At 43.6% G+C, this 17108-nt stretch overlaps 1 protein-coding gene across 4 annotated transcripts in view; it reads left to right on the top strand.

Annotated features, from left to right (window-relative positions):
• The window catches only part of gabrb3 (gamma-aminobutyric acid type A receptor subunit beta3), a gene marked incomplete at its 5' end in the record, with an annotated part of 76762 nt that extends 62629 nt beyond the window's left edge, over positions 1-14133 (top strand). For 3 of the 4 annotated variants that reach the window (XM_081380089.1, XM_081380088.1, XM_081380091.1), the window contains 2 exons: positions 1075-1319; positions 11993-14133. In XM_081380089.1, the coding sequence (XP_081236215.1) occupies positions 1075-1319; positions 11993-12340 (593 nt within the window). In that variant the 3' untranslated portion in view covers positions 12341-14133. Of the gene's footprint in view, positions 1-1074; positions 1320-1423; positions 1526-11992 lie in introns of those variants that run through there. The other variant, XM_081380090.1, reaches the window with a different exon arrangement.
• Positions 14134-17108: the final 2975 nt, after the last annotated feature.

Here is a 17108-nt window from a genome sequence, read left to right as displayed (position 1 = left end):
ATTAATATTTTAAATTAACACTTTCCCCACCAACATTTTTTTTTTTTCAAGTTGCTAGCCAGCGCCAACATTTTTGACCATTTTCACAAAACTGTCATGGCCTCCTGACTATTTTGTTAAATTAATATATAAGAAATGAAAAAACAGAGCCTGTGCATTTAAACAAAAAAAAAAAAGAAAAAAGAAACCATTTTATTTTAGCTTCATGCATTCTTTTTTTTTGTATTTTTTTTTTATCCACACTTGAATGTGGGTAAGTTTCATTTAACAAAATCAACATTTTGCACAAAAAGCTGAGAAAATCAAATTTTTGTCAAAGACTTTATCTGGATTCAGAAAGATGATCCAAACATACTGTAGATCGAGTCCATCAACACCCCCAAAGCTTTTCCAGTCATATACCTCTGTGGGTTCAGCATTTCATTCTTTAATGTTGATTTATATGCTATACGCTGATTTCATGCAGCCGCCATTTTGATATCGAAAGCGAGGCTCCGGTGGGAAAAACCCCGGAAGTAAAGATAAACAACAATGCCTTTGGACTACCAACCTGAAGCTGCTGCCGCGATTTACACTTTTGGATGTTAATATCCAATATAGGATATGTATATAGGTCATTCCTGCTTCTTTTTTTACTTTCTGAATTATATAAAAAAAATATTTTATTTATAAATGAATTTCACTATATATAGTCTAAAGTATGAAAGAAATGTATGTACAGTTTTAGAATTGACACAACATCATTAAACACAACAATACGCCATCGCATTCACGACTCTCCTGTGATTAAAGGCGACACTTCCGGTTTTCTTCCCACCGGAGCCTCGCTTTCGATTTCAAAATAACGGCTGCGTGAAATCAGCGTATTGAAGGTTTGATGATCACATTAGCCTACATGTGCGTAAGCAATCTTCTATCGCTTGTTTCTTTTTTCTGCAGCAAAACTGGCAAGTACAACAATAACTAAACAATTTCAATATGAAAATGTTAAGTAAAGATAGTTAAAAAAAATCTCATCAATGGTTGGGAATGGGTTAGGCTAATATAACTTAAATATAAATATTTCCCGTACAGGTATTACCACTGTGCTGACCATGACCACCATCAACACCCACCTGAGAGAAACACTTCCGAAGATCCCGTACGTCAAAGCCATAGACATGTATCTGATGGGCTGCTTCGTCTTTGTCTTCTTGGCTCTGCTGGAATATGCTTTCGTCAACTATATTTTCTTTGGACGAGGGCCTCAGATGCAGAAGAAATTGGCTGAGAAAGCTGAGAAAGCCAGTAACGACCGCAGCAAGTATGACGGCAACAAGGTAAAAGTCCTTTTTATCTGTCACGATGCTAATGTGAAGAATGACTGTTTTGTGTGCTAAAGAATTGAGCGTTAGATTTTCTTTCTCTTTTTTTAAAATAAAAGGTTGTGGTATGGTCGTCCTGGGGGAAACAATACAAAGACATGAAACAGGAAAAAAAATAGAATGTGATGTTTCTAAGTAATTGTAATAAAGTTGTAGACTTCTTTGAGTTGTACAGTGTTCTTTCCTACTTTGACACCTGGAAAATTCTGCACGTCTTTCACTTTATTTGCTTTATTTATTTAGGTCATTCCCAGTCCTGAGGAATGTCAGTATTCCTCCTGCAAATGTTTAATTCTGGAATATTGTGTCAGAAATATGGCCACTGACATTTGCGTGTGAATAGCTACGCAACGACAGCAATGTCCTGAAATATGTGTCATCTTTTCCTTGAATCAAAAGACAAATTCCAGACTCAAGTTGAGATTTTTGAGGTTAAAGCATTTGTGCTGAAGCTCAGATGGAGGACAAACTCTTGTTTGTGCTTTTCTGACCAGTCTGTTCAAGAGGGAGGCAACTGCAAGCCATCATCTGTTAAACAGTCCAATCAGGTACAAGGCCACCGTCACTCACAAGGGGTGAGTGTGTGCATTGCTGGCTGTTTTGTCAACGTCTGTAAGCTTCGTCCTGAAATCCTCCTAGCAACAGTTTCCCTCTCATTTAGTGCAAAATAGTGTTTCTCAACTGGTGGGTCGTCGGTCTGTTTCAAAGCAGCGAAAAAATAGGCTTATATTAACTTATAAAGGGGAGGAGAAAATGCTTCCCATATGTTTTATTATTAATGTTCAAGGCTGAGCGTTCAATCAGACTCTATTATATTAATCACTTGGTAGTAGATAGCCAGATTAGATGGATCTGTCTTTTTACTGTAGAGCATGAAACCATCAAAATTGAAGAAATAATACACATTTTTTACCATTGTCATATACATTTTTACAGAATTTTAATTAATTTAATACTAATATATCACAACACTTGATTGTAGAGACGTTTAATTTTATACAACATTTTTGGACTTGATGTCGCTACTTGATGTCCAATGTAAAATCTACGTTCTGATTCGAAACTAGTTGAGAACCACTGTTCTTGCATTTTTCTTTCTCCATATGTAATGGTGTGATTTCTGGTCCATTCATTCATTCAGTTAAAAATTCTGGTTCAGTACACACCATCTCATAACACAACTATATACCGTCCTCGACCTCTGTAGCTGTTTTCTCATTTGCCCCATCACAAACACTGATCAGGATTATGAAGTGAGCTGTAATGATATTTTTGCAAGAATGTATTTCTGAATTATTTATTACTGCAGAGACTCAGAGGTAGCAGTAAATAAACAATATATCATGGAGGGACCTCCTCTTGAGAAATAACCTGAGCTTGTTGTTCAGCAAAATAGCAATTACTTCTGTCATTTAGCAATGGGAGGTTTTTTTTTCTTACTGTTTCATACTGTTATTTTAATTAATTAACTAGAGGAGAAAAAGATTTAGATTTTTTTTCCACTCATGACTTGTAAGGATTCATTTCACTCAAACACTTTTGTTCCGTGTTTTTTGTTGTTTTTACAGTGTTGTTTTCTATTTTTGAAATCAGCTAGAGTGTGAATTATGGATGTACATTTGTGTGTTTATTTCCTTTTGCTGTTTCCACATGCAGTCTGTGTATGCGCCATTTAATAAACACTTCTTTTTGAATGTGACAAATATATTGCTTTTTTAGGCTACGTCTACATTAATCCGGATACATTTGAAAATGGCGTTTTCATTTCAAAACGCTCTTCGTCCACACTAGCATTTTCAAGCGTTTTTCCAAACGTTTCTCATCCACACTGAAACGTCTGAAAACGCTAAATTCACCTTACTGCGCATGATTGAAACCTCATAAAAGCTCACTGAGATTATATAGATGGAACAGACATCCTAAAGTTCTCATGCTATTCTTCTGGCAGGATCATTTTATTTAGCAAAATATCTCACCATTCACTGATGCGTCAGTGTCACTCACCATTATATGTTTGGTCTAAAACGCAACTGCTCTCATGTTTTGTCACAGGACAGCAATTGCGATTAAAATTTCTGTCATCTTTGCAGGACTGTGATATGGAAAGTGAACAAAGAAACATATCTTTAGCAACAGTGTGAAAGTCAATAGCACATAACTGGCACAATAGAGGTATAAACATACATCTATCGGTTCAAAATGCGTCACATGACTAAACATGCGTCATCGTTTACAAATACCTCCGCTTTCACAGTCCACGCTACTACACGAAACGTCAAATTTATCCACTTGGGAAAGCGTTTTCAAAAAGCTCAGTTTTCGCAGGACAAAGTGTGGATGGAAGGCCAAACCAGAGAAAAAAAACGAAAAAAAAAAACGTGTGGACAAGGCCTAAGTACTCCCACATATCACCTAGGTTACATTAAAGTATCACACCTTATATATGAGAACTTTTGCTTCCTAATATGATTCTTGTAAGGTTAACAACTTGCCCAACTTGTTCTTATTTACACTGGCTCAGATTCAGCTCATTAACAAAACGTACTCGGTTACTAACGTAACCTCGGTTCTCTCTAGAAGAGGGAACGAGTACTGCGTAAGATATCTTACGCTAGGGGAAAATCCTTTTCCGCGAGATATTGAAGCCAAAAATTATCCTTAATTTTGTAATAATGCAAAACGCGTTGCAGCAGCAATGCAGACATAGGCGAGACAGCTCGCGCGCCTATTGGCTGCTCTGCGGCAACTGCAGCAGCCTATCGAGCGAGGCCTGGCGTGACGTCAGACCCAATCAGGGCACTTCGCGCCCGCTGCGTCACGTCCCGCCGAAATGGGCGTGGTCTAGGCCTATAAATATCGCTCGCAGGCAGCTATTATCTGGTTTTTCATCATCGAAGCAACCAGAGCGTGTGCATGCACGGCAAGATACGCAGTACTCGTTCCCTCTTCTAGAGAGAACCGAGGTTACGTTAGTAACCGAGTACGTTCTCTTACGAGAGGTCTCTCGTACTGCGTAAGATATCTTACGCTAGGGGACCCAATGTAAAACGCCGTGTATGCTGAGATCTGACACCAAAGACCCAAGGGCGAAAGCCCGGGGTACATATAGTGCACAATCACTCAGTGAACTCACAGGGAGTCCGGGAAGAAGGAGGGGTGCAGCCTCACTTTTCCACATAAAGTAGCGTCGATGGGACGCGAATTTCATCATACAGACAGGGCGGGGTACGGCCTGAACTGATGGGGAAAAATGTGGGTCTTACACAGTTTGCCCAGCTTTATACTGTCGAACGCTGAGCTGTGCTCAGCAAACGCAGCATTCTGAGCTGAACGCATCAGGTCAGATAATACTGGTAGTTTAGACCGACAGCAGCCTGGCCTGCAGGGCGGGAACCTCTAGGTTATAAAACCTTATAAATGTAGACGGGGAGGCCCAGCCTGCCGCCATACAAATATCTTGCAAGGCAATCCCACTTGACCAGGCCCACGAAGAGGCCATGCCTCTCGTGGAGTGCGCTCTGACACCCAAAGGGCACTGCATGCCCTTGGAGGCGTATGCCAGCGCTATAGCATCAACTATCCATCTGGATAGGCTCTGTTTCGACGCGGCTAGTCCCTTAGAACGCCCGCTAAACGAAACAAAGAGCTGTTCCGTCTGTCTGAAAACAGACGAGCGAGACACATAAGCTCGTAATGCCCTGACTGGGCAAAGGAGGCTCGCGTCTCTTTCCTCATCAGGGACCGGCAGGGCTGACAGAGAGATAATCTGCGCCCTAAACGGTGTGTTGAGGGATTTTGGAACATAACCGTGCTTAGGTTTGAGTATAACTTTTGAGTCATTGGGCCCAAACTCCATGCACGCCGCGCTCACAGAGAGCGCGTGCAGATCCCCTATGCGCTTCACTGAAGCGAGAGCCAGCAAAAACACCGTTTTGAAAGACAGGTGTTTCAAATCGATTGACTGTAAAGGCTCGAATGGCGCACCTTTCATGGCTTCCAGAACCGTAGAAAGGTCCCATACGGGGACTGAGGGAGGTCTGGGAGGATTCAGTCTCTTAGCTCCTCTAAGGAAGCGGATGACTAAATCGTTCCTTCCTATTGACTGACCAAGCGTTGTTTCTGAGAACGCTGCTATAGCCGCCACATAAACTTTGAGCGTGCTCTTTGAACAACAGCTCTTGTAGGAAGGAAAGCACCTCCGTCACATCACAGTTTGTGGGTGACACACCACGGGCTGTGCACCAGCCCGAAAACACTGACCATTTCGAAGAATAGAGTCGCCTTGTAGACGGAGCTCTAGCCTGCGTGATCGTGTTTAATACTCCTTTAGGGAGTCCAACATGTACCCGTTGATGGCCCAGACATGAAGGGACCATAGCTCCGGGTGAGGATGCCAGATCGAGCCGCGGGCCTGTGAGAGGAGATCTCTCCTCACTGGTACTGGCCACGGGGCAGTACTTGCTAACTGCATCACGGCTGGAAACCAAGGTTGGTTTTTCCAGAACGGTGCTACCAGCAGTACTGAGCATCCTTCTTCCCTGATCCGTTCTATCACCTGAGGCAGGAGAGAGACGGGGGGAAAAGCGTAGAGCGGGCGGCGGGGCCACACATGGGCCAGCGCGCTCCTGCTCTTGGAGAAAAATTCTTGACAGTGAGCGTTTTCTTGAGACGCAAACAGGTCCACTTCCGCTCTGCCGAATTTCTTCCACAGCAGTTGGACTGTCTGTGGGTGTAGAGACCATTCGCCAGCCATTGTTCCTGGACAGTCTGTCCGGTCCTAAATTCAAGATCCCTGGCACGTGCGCCGCTCTGAGCGAGCGCAGGTTGCACTGAGCCCATACCAGGAGGCGTTCTGCCAGCCTGTACAGTTTCTCGGATCTGATGCCGCCCTGGCGATTTATGTAGGACACCACAGACATGTTGTCCGAACGGACCAAGACGTGGTGACCTTTTATTTGGGGACAAAAACGCGTCAGCGCGTTGTCTACTGCCAGCATTTCGAGGCAGTTTATGTGCAGGAGCTTCTCCCGTTCTGACCACTGGCCGAAGAACGGTCTGCCCTCGAGCAGCGCTCCCCATCCCGAGGTGGACGCGTCCGTGGACACCACTTTCACCCTCGAGGAAGTCCCCAGGCTTACACCTGATTGGTACCAGTCGTTCGCTTTCCAGGGTTTCAGAGCTGTGACGCATTTCTGATTGACCCTGAGGCGAAGCAAACCGGGTGCCCACGCTTCGCGTGGGACTCGCGCTTTCAGCCAAAACTGCAGCGGGCGCATGCGGAGCAGACCTAGCTGGAGCACTGACGATGCTGAGGCCATGAGACCTAGCATCTTCTGAAATTTCTTGAGCGGGACAAACGCGTCGCAGCGAAAAGAGTTCGCTGTGCGTCGAATGTCTACCGCGCGCTGTTGTGATAGTCGCGCTATCATGGATAGTGAGTCCAGTTCTGCGCCCAGGAAAGATATTTTCTGACTGGGTGACAGGGAGCTCTTTGTCCAATTGACACTCAGACCTAAATCCTCAAGGTGATCGAGTAAAATGGTCGTGTGTTCTATGAGCACTGCGCGAGATTGCGCTAGAATCAGCCAATCGTCCAAATAGTTCAGCACTTGTATACCTCTCATTCTGAGGGGTGCGAGCGCCGCATCCATGCACTTCGTAAATGTACGGGGTGCTAGGGACAAACCGAACGGCAGGACTGTGTACTGATATGCCTGGCCCTCGAAGGCGAATCTCAAATATCGCCTGTGACGTGACGCTATCTGTATTTGAAAATACGCGGCTTTCAGATCTATTGACACAAACCAATCTCCTTGGCGAATCTGCACAAGGATTTGCCTGGTCGTGAGCATCCTGAACTGCCGCTTCACAAGCACTTTGTTCAGTTGCCTTAGATCTAGTATGGGTCTGAGACCCCCGTCTTTTTTCGGTACCAGGAAGTATCTGCTGTATAGCCCTCCCTCGCTCTGGTCTTGAGAGAGAGGTTCTATGGCCCCTTTGCTCAATAGTTTCGTCACTTCGGCTCGAAGTAGATGTGCTACTTCTGTTTTCACCGTGGTCTCGACGCGCGCCACATAGCGGCGAGGGCGTCGGCGAAACTGCAGCGAATAGCCTCTTTCTATAATGTTCAGCACCCACTTCGAGACCCCGGGTAGCTTTGCCCATGCGTCTGCATGGATAGCTAGGGGTCGAATACGAAGCACGCTCCGCTCGCTCAGCGATGGAGAAGCTTCGGTGTGCTGTAACACGAGCGTGTCGCTCGTGACATTTGAGGCATGGGGCGCGCTGATGACAGCGGGCAGATTGCCTGCGCTCGACTCCTCTGCGGTGGTTAACCGCGAGGGGGAGGGCTGGGCGGTTCCCGTGGGAACTGTCATGTCTATGTGTGGATGTGGGCGCGGGACAGCGGGCACATTTATCACACCGAAAACATCGTTCGCTTGCGTGAAGCGAGTGCACGTTGGTTTCGTTTTTACAGAAACCGTGAGACATGCATAACATGGTGTTAGTGGGCACTGGGTAGTGGGCACGTTCACCATGTTTGAAGCGCAACCGATCTGAGGCGGTTTTATGTGCGCGAGCCCTGTGTGACAGGCTGTGCTTATGTGTAGGGATGGGCACTGGGCAGTGGGCATTCTTACTACACACGAAACACCATCGGCCGTGGCCGGGACACCAGAAAATACACTCTCTTGGGGATTTATCTGGGTAGCCGTGAAAACGGCATTTGTGTGCAGGCAAGCGGGTGACAGAACCGACTTGTTGGCTGCAGAAAACACTGGAACAGTCACATTTCCTGGAACTGGACGAGCGAATAGCTTTAGTGTGAGTCCGGCCGCAGCGGGACTGGAACACCGTCGTTTTCCTAGCTGTGCTAGGACGACTTCGGGGCCTCTGGCTTCACCGTGATCCTAGGTCGCGGGCCGCGTCCTACGGGGCGGCGACCGGATGAGCGGGAGCGCGGTCTCGCGCTTCTGGCCTGGCGGCGCTGTGAAGTGGAGGCAGTGGACGGTGGCTGTGGCTGTGAGCTCTGAGCAGACGGTTTCGCACGGCCTGCTGCAGAGCTAGAGCGCTTCGGGAGGAAGTGCTTCATAGCCTGAGACGCTTTCTGTACCTCTGCGAATCTCTCCGCGAAATCCTTGACGGAGGATCCAAAGAGGCCTGTAGCGGAAAGCGGGGCGTCGAGGAACGCGGTGCGTTCAGACTCGGCTTTCCGAGAGCGTCAGCCAGAGGTGTCTCTCAGACACGGTGAGAGAAGCCATAGTCCGTCCAATGGCTTGTGCTGCGGACTTAGTAGCACGAAGAGCGAGGTCCGTGGCACTCCTTAAGTCCGGCACGCAGATCGCGTCAGGTCCTTCCTCGTCCAGCTTACGGAGGAGATCGGCCTGGAAGATCTGGAGCGTTGCCATGGTGTGCAACGCTGACGCAGCTTGCCCGGCGGCGGAGAAAGCGCGGTGGAGCAAGCTTGACGCCAGCGGAGGGCGGGCATAAGTGGGCCGCTATCGCCTCTTCAACCGGTGGCAGCGAGAGGTATCCTTTGTTCTTGGCATCGTCAACGGTGGAGAATGCCAAAGAAACAGCAGGACGCACTCTAGCAGAATAGGGGGCGCTCCAGGACTTGGCCACTTCTTCGTGTAACTCAGGAAGAAAAGGCGCCGGTCTGGACACAGGCAAAGCGCGCTCCCCAGGCAGGAAAAATCCATCCAGCCGGTTGTGAGCGGGCTGCTCAGGCGAAGACCACTCGAGGCCGAGGCTCGCCGCGGCCTGTGCGAGTACTCGCGTGAGTTCCGTCTCGATGGAAGCTCTCTTGCCTGACGATGTGCGGGCAGGGGGTGCGGGGTCCTCGGAGCCCGCCCAATCCTCACTGCCTGACGCCAGGATAGAGCAGGAATCATCCTCTCCCAGCAGGGCTTCCTCATCCGCGATATCAACGGAAGCGGCGGCAGATGGCGGCCGCTGTCCGTCAGGAAGCGAAACAGAAGAAGCCGGGGAAGCAGGCGGGCGAACCGGCGAGCTTTGGCGGCTGGGGGAGGGTTCCGGGGCCCGCTGGGCACGGCGCTTTTTACGGCGCGACGCCGCGGCGGGCGGGGGAGCAGTCTCGGTGAAGAAGGCTAGGCGAGTCCTCAGAGTCGCCATTGCCATCAGCTCGCAGTGAGGGCATCCGCCGTCAGCGAGCGCGAGAGCTGCATGTTCCTTACCCAGGCAGGAAACGCAGATCAAGTGGCGGTCCCTGTCGCTGAGTGTGGCTCTGCACGAGCCGCAGGAAGGCATCTTAAAAAAGACGCTAGCTCTTTTAGAAATGCGTGTCGCGGCGGCGACACACACACACAGAAATACAGTGTAATAAAGAGAAAGGATATAAGCGCCGGAAAGCGCAGCAGGAAGGCAGGAAGGCTGGCGCGGCCAGCGACTTACTTGACTCGTCCCGCTGAAGGTGCTCTCTCTCGACGGCGCGGCTTCTAATCCAGCTCCAGCGATGCGTGTGCTTCGCTTGAAGGATGAAAAATCAGATAATAGCTGCCTGCGAGCGATATTTATAGGCCTAGACCACGCCCATTTCGGCGGGACGTGACGCAGCGGGCGCGAAGTGCCCTGATTGGGTCTGACGTCACGCCAGGCCTCGCTCGATAGGCTGCTGCAGTTGCCGCAGAGCAGCCAATAGGCGCGCAAGCTGTCTCGCCTATGTCTGCATTGCTGCTGCAACGCGTTTTGCATTATTACAAAATTAAGGATAATTTTTGGCTTCAATATCTCGCGGAAAAGGATTTTCCCCTAGCGTAAGATATCTTACGCAGTACGAGAGACCTCTCGTAAGAGAACTGCCATTTATAACCTAAATATGAGTTGACATTGCAATTGTACAACCTTATACAGAATATTGCTTTTTGAAATGTGTGGCTTGTTTAGAGCATCTCGTTGTCATATTGTTACTGCTATGATGCATTAGCATGTTGATGATTTGTAGTACCATTGATTATAAAATGAGTTCTGTTGGATTCTGTATGTTGTACTGGAGAACAGCTCTTCAGCAGTAATTCATGTCTGTGTCATGTGTCTATGGCAGTGCTTTATATATACAGTATACCATTATTATTATTTATTTTCTTGTGAGCATTCCAATGTAGTGGATACATAATGTAACTGACATTATTTGACATGTAAATCATGGCCACATAAATCTAGTTGTCTGTCATTTATGTGCAAAGAACTAAAGAATATAGCACACTTGACTCTTCGCTTTGAAGGCTCTTTCATTCTTTATGTATGTCATGTGAACGCCTCCATTGTAGCTTGTCTAACATGCCTAACTAACCACAAAATCCTCACTTTTCATAAACCATTTTCTCTTACAAAAAAAATATATATATTGGCTTTGATAATGTCTAAGTAGTTTAGGGGGTTTTAACTGAGTAATTTACTTTTTTAATTCACTGTTTAAAGATTTTTTGGGATCCTGTATGAAATAATAGTCAGAAAAGTCGGTAATATTTTACAAAAAGGTTTCATTAGTTAATATTAGTTAACTACTTAAGTTAACATGAACTAAGAATGAACAATACTTCTACAGCATTGATTAATCTCAGTTAGTTCATTTCAACATTTACTAATACTTTTTTCTAAATTAAAAGTTGTGTTTGTTAACATTAGTTAATGCACTGTGAACTAACATGAAAACAGTGAACGACTGTATTTTTATTAACTAACGTTAAATCAAAACTGTATTGCTCATTGTTAGTTCATGTTACTACATTACATTAACTAGTGTTAAAGGAACACTCCACCGTTTTTTGAAATAGGGCTTATTCACCTTCTTTCCTACATTTAGATTGGTGGGCAAATGCATTTTTGTCTCAGTGTATGCATTGTTTTAGTTTGACAGGGTCGGCGCTAGCTTAGCTTAGCATAATGAATGGAATCCTTTGTTGCCAGCTAGCATGTCCTGAGTAAAAGTGATATTAAAAAAAACAACACCACCTAATTACTTCTTGTGGCCTGCGTATTCACAACGAGTACAAATAGCGATGCAGATTAACACTAGGCGATTTCCTATGCAGATATTGACTTGGGACTATATTGGGGGAAGCACCGGCGAAGCACTGCTACTTGGGCGCAGAGATATCACGCCCAAGTAGCAGTGCTTCACCTGTGCTTCCCCCTAATATAGTCCTTAATATACAAGTCAATATCTGCCTAGGAAATCGCCTAGTGTTAATCTGCATCGCTATTTGTACTCGTTGTGAGAAGAAGTAATTAGGTGGGTTTTTTTTTTATATATCACTTTTACTCAGGACATGCTAGCTGGCAACAAAGGATTCCATTCATTATGCTAAGCTAAGCTAGCGCCGACTCTGTCAAACTAAAACAATGCATGCACTGAGATAAAAATGCATTTGCCCACCTATCTAAATGTAGGAAAGAAGGTGAATAAGCCCTATTTCAAAAAATGGTGGAGTGTTCCTTTAACAAATAAGACCTTATTGTAAAGTGTTAAATGGAACTTTTTTTTTTTCTAGTTTATTGAACCTATCTATATAATTTCCATATGTGTTTTTTGTTTAGTATCATACTTAATAGTAGGCTTTATAGAGAAAGAAAAAACGTGGTAACCATGATGTCTCTGCTTGCAGGTGGATTCCCAGGGAAATATCCTTCTGACCACCCTGGAGATCCACAATGAGGTGGCCGGGAACGAGATCACCACCAGCGTCAGTGAAGCCCGAAACTCCACTTCAATGGTGTTCGATAACTCAGGGATCCAGTATCGCAAACAGAGCACAGCACGGCCCGAGGGCCGCCACAGCGTGGAAAGGAACGTGCAGTCGAAGAAACCGCGGCTACGCAGACGCTCTTCCCAGCTCAAAATCAAAATCCCTGACCTCACAGACGTGAACGCCATCGATCGATGGTCACGGATAATATTTCCCGCTGCTTTCTCTCTTTTCAATTTGATCTACTGGCTGTATTATGTGAATTAGGCCTCAGACGTCAATGGGTTTTTTTCGCCCCATCACAATTTTTTCATGTTGCCAAGTGGAAAATTATGTTTTTTTTTCTTTGCTCTGACGTACTTAAGGGACGTACTTCCACGCCATATAAACCAAGGTTTTTCTACATTTGAACCCTTGTGATGTTGAGAAGGGTTCCGATGGAATGCTACCTGCACTAAAACTCATCATACGCCCATGCTCACATAAAGTACATGTGTACTCAAAAAAAAAAAAAAACATTCCCATTCACATACACACAAAATCAGTTTTCTAAAGACTATCTCTGTACATACGTTGCAATTTTTGAAGCCACGGGACTTCCGCATGATGCACTCGGAGCTGTCTTTAATTTGTACATGTTGATATGTTATTACGATTGAGAGATGCTAATTGCAACTGTTTCATGCCAATGAATCTTTATTGTCGGAGCGCAGGTGATTAATATTAAAAGAAGATTACATTGTTGTGGAAATGCAATATAACAAGGTCAAATCACGTCTTCAGTTTCAGAGCTTGCTACGTAAACATCAGCTGTTCTAAACATTGCCGTTATGATCTTATTTAGACAACGTTTGTATATAATCATGTTATGATATGCTTTTGGAACATGATTTCCATCCGCCTTGGGTTGATATGATTATACGCCACTTTTTGCAATCATTATGTAAAGTGCTTCAGTACATGTAAGATAAGATAATAATTGTACACTTATCTCATTTCAAGGATATCAAAAATGAGGACAAAGAACAAAACAAAACAAAAAAACACTGCAAATGTGGAATATTTAAATCAGGGCCTGCAAAGGATTTCCATGATGCCATCATGAATATCAAGCATAAGAAAACAGACAATCCTAGCATTGTGTTTTGCTTTTCTTTTTTTTTAGTAGATGTGTAGCAATTACTGTATGATTTTCAAGTGAGAGTGGGGTTGTGTGTTTTATTCTCCTCCGTTTTTTAAAGAATGCCTGAGTCATTTCCGATATCATTGTAGGCCTTATGTAAACATAGTATGGCCCATTTACAACACATCACTTTATTTTATTTCCTTTCCGGTTAGGGTTATTTAAGGGTCGTTTTATTTAAGGTAAATGGACAAGCTCCTAACGCATTTGAGGGAATTGTATGTTGTCATCAATACACAACTTGTCTCAGGTTCTCTTCCAACATGAAAATGGTCTGTGTTTTTCTGATTGCCAGTATTCACATCATATTTGTTGTGATTCATTTGTATTATATCCTTGTGTACAGCAACAATGATTACATAGCAGATTTAGACAGCATGATATTGTTTGCATTTAGAGATTCTACACTGATTGTATCTGATTTTGTTTTGGCAGATTTCTTTACCATCGGTCATATGCACTTACTCTGTTTCAGGGGCCGAAAACTGCTGTCTGGTTAGAGAGTCATGTTGTATACTCATGCTTGCAAACCATCTAAATATATTTATAAATCTCTTTAAAATATCCCGTATGTGCTGTTGACAAGCCATTCCAACAGGTTGCTTTGCAGTTGCATTGTGTCAGTAGATGCTCATTAATTCTTTAATTACTTTTCTTCCCTCTTCTATTGTATGTTGTAAATATATAACCCACAATCCACATGTGACCAATTTCTTTCTTTCTTTTTTTCTAATATTCACTTTTGAGGTTTTATTCTGTACAGTCCACCTCACAAATGACCAGATCTCTATTTATGAAATGTGTTTAAATGATTAGATAAATGAGGAGTGAATGTCCAGAGGACAATATGAGGAAATGGAATAAATTTTACTCTTTCAAATAATTGGTTTTGCCTTATTTCAAATTATAATGAGGTGCTTTTAATATATTTTAATTATTGTCATTATCAACATCATGCATGATTCAATCTGCTCCATCATTTCAAGATTGTAACACATTTTGAATTGTAAGCCCTAAACAAGAAGGAAAATATAATGCTCTTTTTTTAAATATAGTGTACATATTTAAACAATAGGTTTACGATTTTAGCGATATGCTCTTCTCTTTAGTTCATTTTTCTAGTTATAACTGACAAGCTGCACTGTAAAAAAATGATATGATCAATAAGTTAGAACAACATGTTTTTACATTGCTTTAACTCATCAAAATAAATTGAGCATTTTTCTACTTTATGTTACACAAGATTCAACTAGTCAGTTTATTGCAATTTAAGTTTAAATGACGATGACTTGTTCACAAGCTTTATTGACATTTTTCAGGGTTGAAACTTATTGGATGGATACAAAAGGGATAATACATTTCAGTAAGTTGTACTCTTATCTTTCAACAAACCTATTATGTTCATTCTTGGCTTTTTTCGTGCTGTAACTAGTAAAGAGGACAAAATGACGGCCATGCGCAATCAGTGATCACTTTTAGAGCGTCTAAACGCCATTTATTGTTTGGGTTTAGTAATGGAATTGAAAACTGAGAATGTCGCGTTTCTCCACAAACAGCTCATTACGACTTTTGACTCAAATGCAAGCATCACATTTTAAGTTATAGCTATTTTTTACACCATTAAAAACCTTGGTCAATACAGCATCAATTCATCTTTGGAATGACAGATAGTGTCCTTGAGTCCTTGAGTGTAATAATGAGTCCTCCACAATGGCCACTGGCCAGAGGGATTTTGAGCCATTCCTCTTCCAGAACAGGCCAGGTCACTATGTGATGCTGGTGGAGGAAATTGTTTTCTGACTTGCTCCTCCAAAATACCCTAAAGTGGCTCCAAAATATTTCGATCTGGTGACTGTGCAGGCCATGGGAGATGTTCAACTTCACTTTCAAATTCTGTCACAAGTCTTGCTGTGTATACTTGTGCATTTGCATGCTGACACACGCACCACCTTCTTCAATGGTTCGGTAGTCCTTGGCATTGATGCACCCAGACAATCACTGATCCACCCCTGTGCTTCACTCTGGGTGTTAACCCTCTTTGGGGCTTCTCCATACCGTAACTATCACGGATATGGGAAAGACAGTGAAGGTGGACTCACTGTAGTTTTACACCGATTTGCACTGTTGGCATCAATGAAACTGACATTTGCCATTGGCACGAATGACCAAAGGTTTGGCTATAACAGCCTGACCATGAATATCGACTCTGTGGAGCTCTCGACTAACAGTTTTGGTGGAAACAGGAGAGTTGAGGTGCGCATTTAATTCTTCAGTGAGTTGGGCAGCTGTGTTTTTATGATTTTTGGATTCAATCCGGGTTTGGACATCACTTTCTGACAGCTTCCTCTTGTGTCGACAGTTACTCCCGTTGGATGTGGTTCGTCCTACGCGACGATATGCTGACATTACTCTGGATACCATAGCTCTCGATACTCCACAAAAACTTGCTGTCCTGGTCACAGATGAGCCAGCGAGACATGCACCAACAAGTTGTCCTCTTTTGAACTCAGATGTGTCTCCCATTCTGTTGTGTGGATTGCAATATTTTATGCACAGCTGTGCTATTAATTCAACTTTTACACTGTTCTTACTGATGGATTGTAAAATCAGTGAAGATTAGCCATCAGGCCGTGCATACTGTAGGTGTGAAACCTCCAACACTATATTGGCCAGCGTTTCAGTTTCATTGTCCAACCCCTGTATATTTATCACAATAATCACAACAGACTTTATCAGGTGTTTTTGGGAGGGCATATTGGACAAGCTTGCATCAAGTTTACAAAACCTGAGCACAACACTCCATGCATCCAATTTAATAGTAATGCAAAGGCAGTACTGGGGGAATAATAACTCTGAATACAAACTCCAGCTTATTGTATTGGGTTTGAACAGTGTTAGGAATAGATACAGTATTTGAGATTTGAACAGCAGGAACTGAAGAAAAAAAAAAGGGAAAGCAAAACAAAATAAAAATCATCAGGATATTGTTTTTTTTTAAACATTTTAGTCAATAAAAACAAACTCAATCTTACATTCCAAACCAGACGATTGTGCTGTATACCAGGAGCCCTCCCCCATCTGCACTGCTTCTGTCTAACAGGCTGAGTTTAACACAAAGGGCTAGGCATCATAAACATGACTAATGTTACTGGCACATGTGACTGGTATCATTTAATATATGTATTAATCAGCAGTGGTGGTGGTGCTGAGATCATGTGATGCCAATGTAGCTGAACAAGTTCTTAACACGAGTGATTCATCAGTTCACCATCTGTCATTTGAAGGACGCAGCGATGAGGAAAGCTCTAGATTGATATTTCTGTATGTTTCATGATTGTTTTAATTTTCCTGACACTATTGGGGAACTACCAATTTGACCTCTATCGGTTGCCTTAAAATCACGTGTCAAAGTGCTTATTGTCAACCGTCTTTTAGTTTTATAACACACTCTCTGCTAATTGGCAATCGACACAATATGACTTATCGTGAAAAAGTCTCAAATGCAATTGAATCCAAGTTAAACTTACTGTTCACCTACCGTTTGTATTATTTAATTCCAGTATGTCTGTCATGATTCCTGTCTTGTGTTTCCCCTTGTCTTGTGTGGACTTTTATGTCGATTAGTTCAGTTGATTAGTTCATGATTGTTCCCAGGTGTGTCTTGTTCGCCTATCTCCCCTTGAGTGTATTAACTATATATGTATATATACCCAAGTGTTTCTCATGTTCTTTGTCAGGTGTTGTCCTTCTATGGATGTTATGTGTGTGCTTGTTGTCAGTTTTGTTGGCCTTCCTTGCCCATGTCTGCATTTATCAGTTTTGCCTGTATATTTACTTATGTTTGTTTGAATA

Source organism: Scardinius erythrophthalmus (assembly GCF_964197995.2).
Source record: "Scardinius erythrophthalmus genome assembly, chromosome: 12".
NCBI classification, from domain to species: domain Eukaryota; kingdom Metazoa; phylum Chordata; class Actinopteri; order Cypriniformes; family Leuciscidae; genus Scardinius; species Scardinius erythrophthalmus.
The sequence above is the reverse complement of the archived record's forward strand: the minus strand, read 5'-3'. Positions and strand labels throughout refer to the sequence as shown.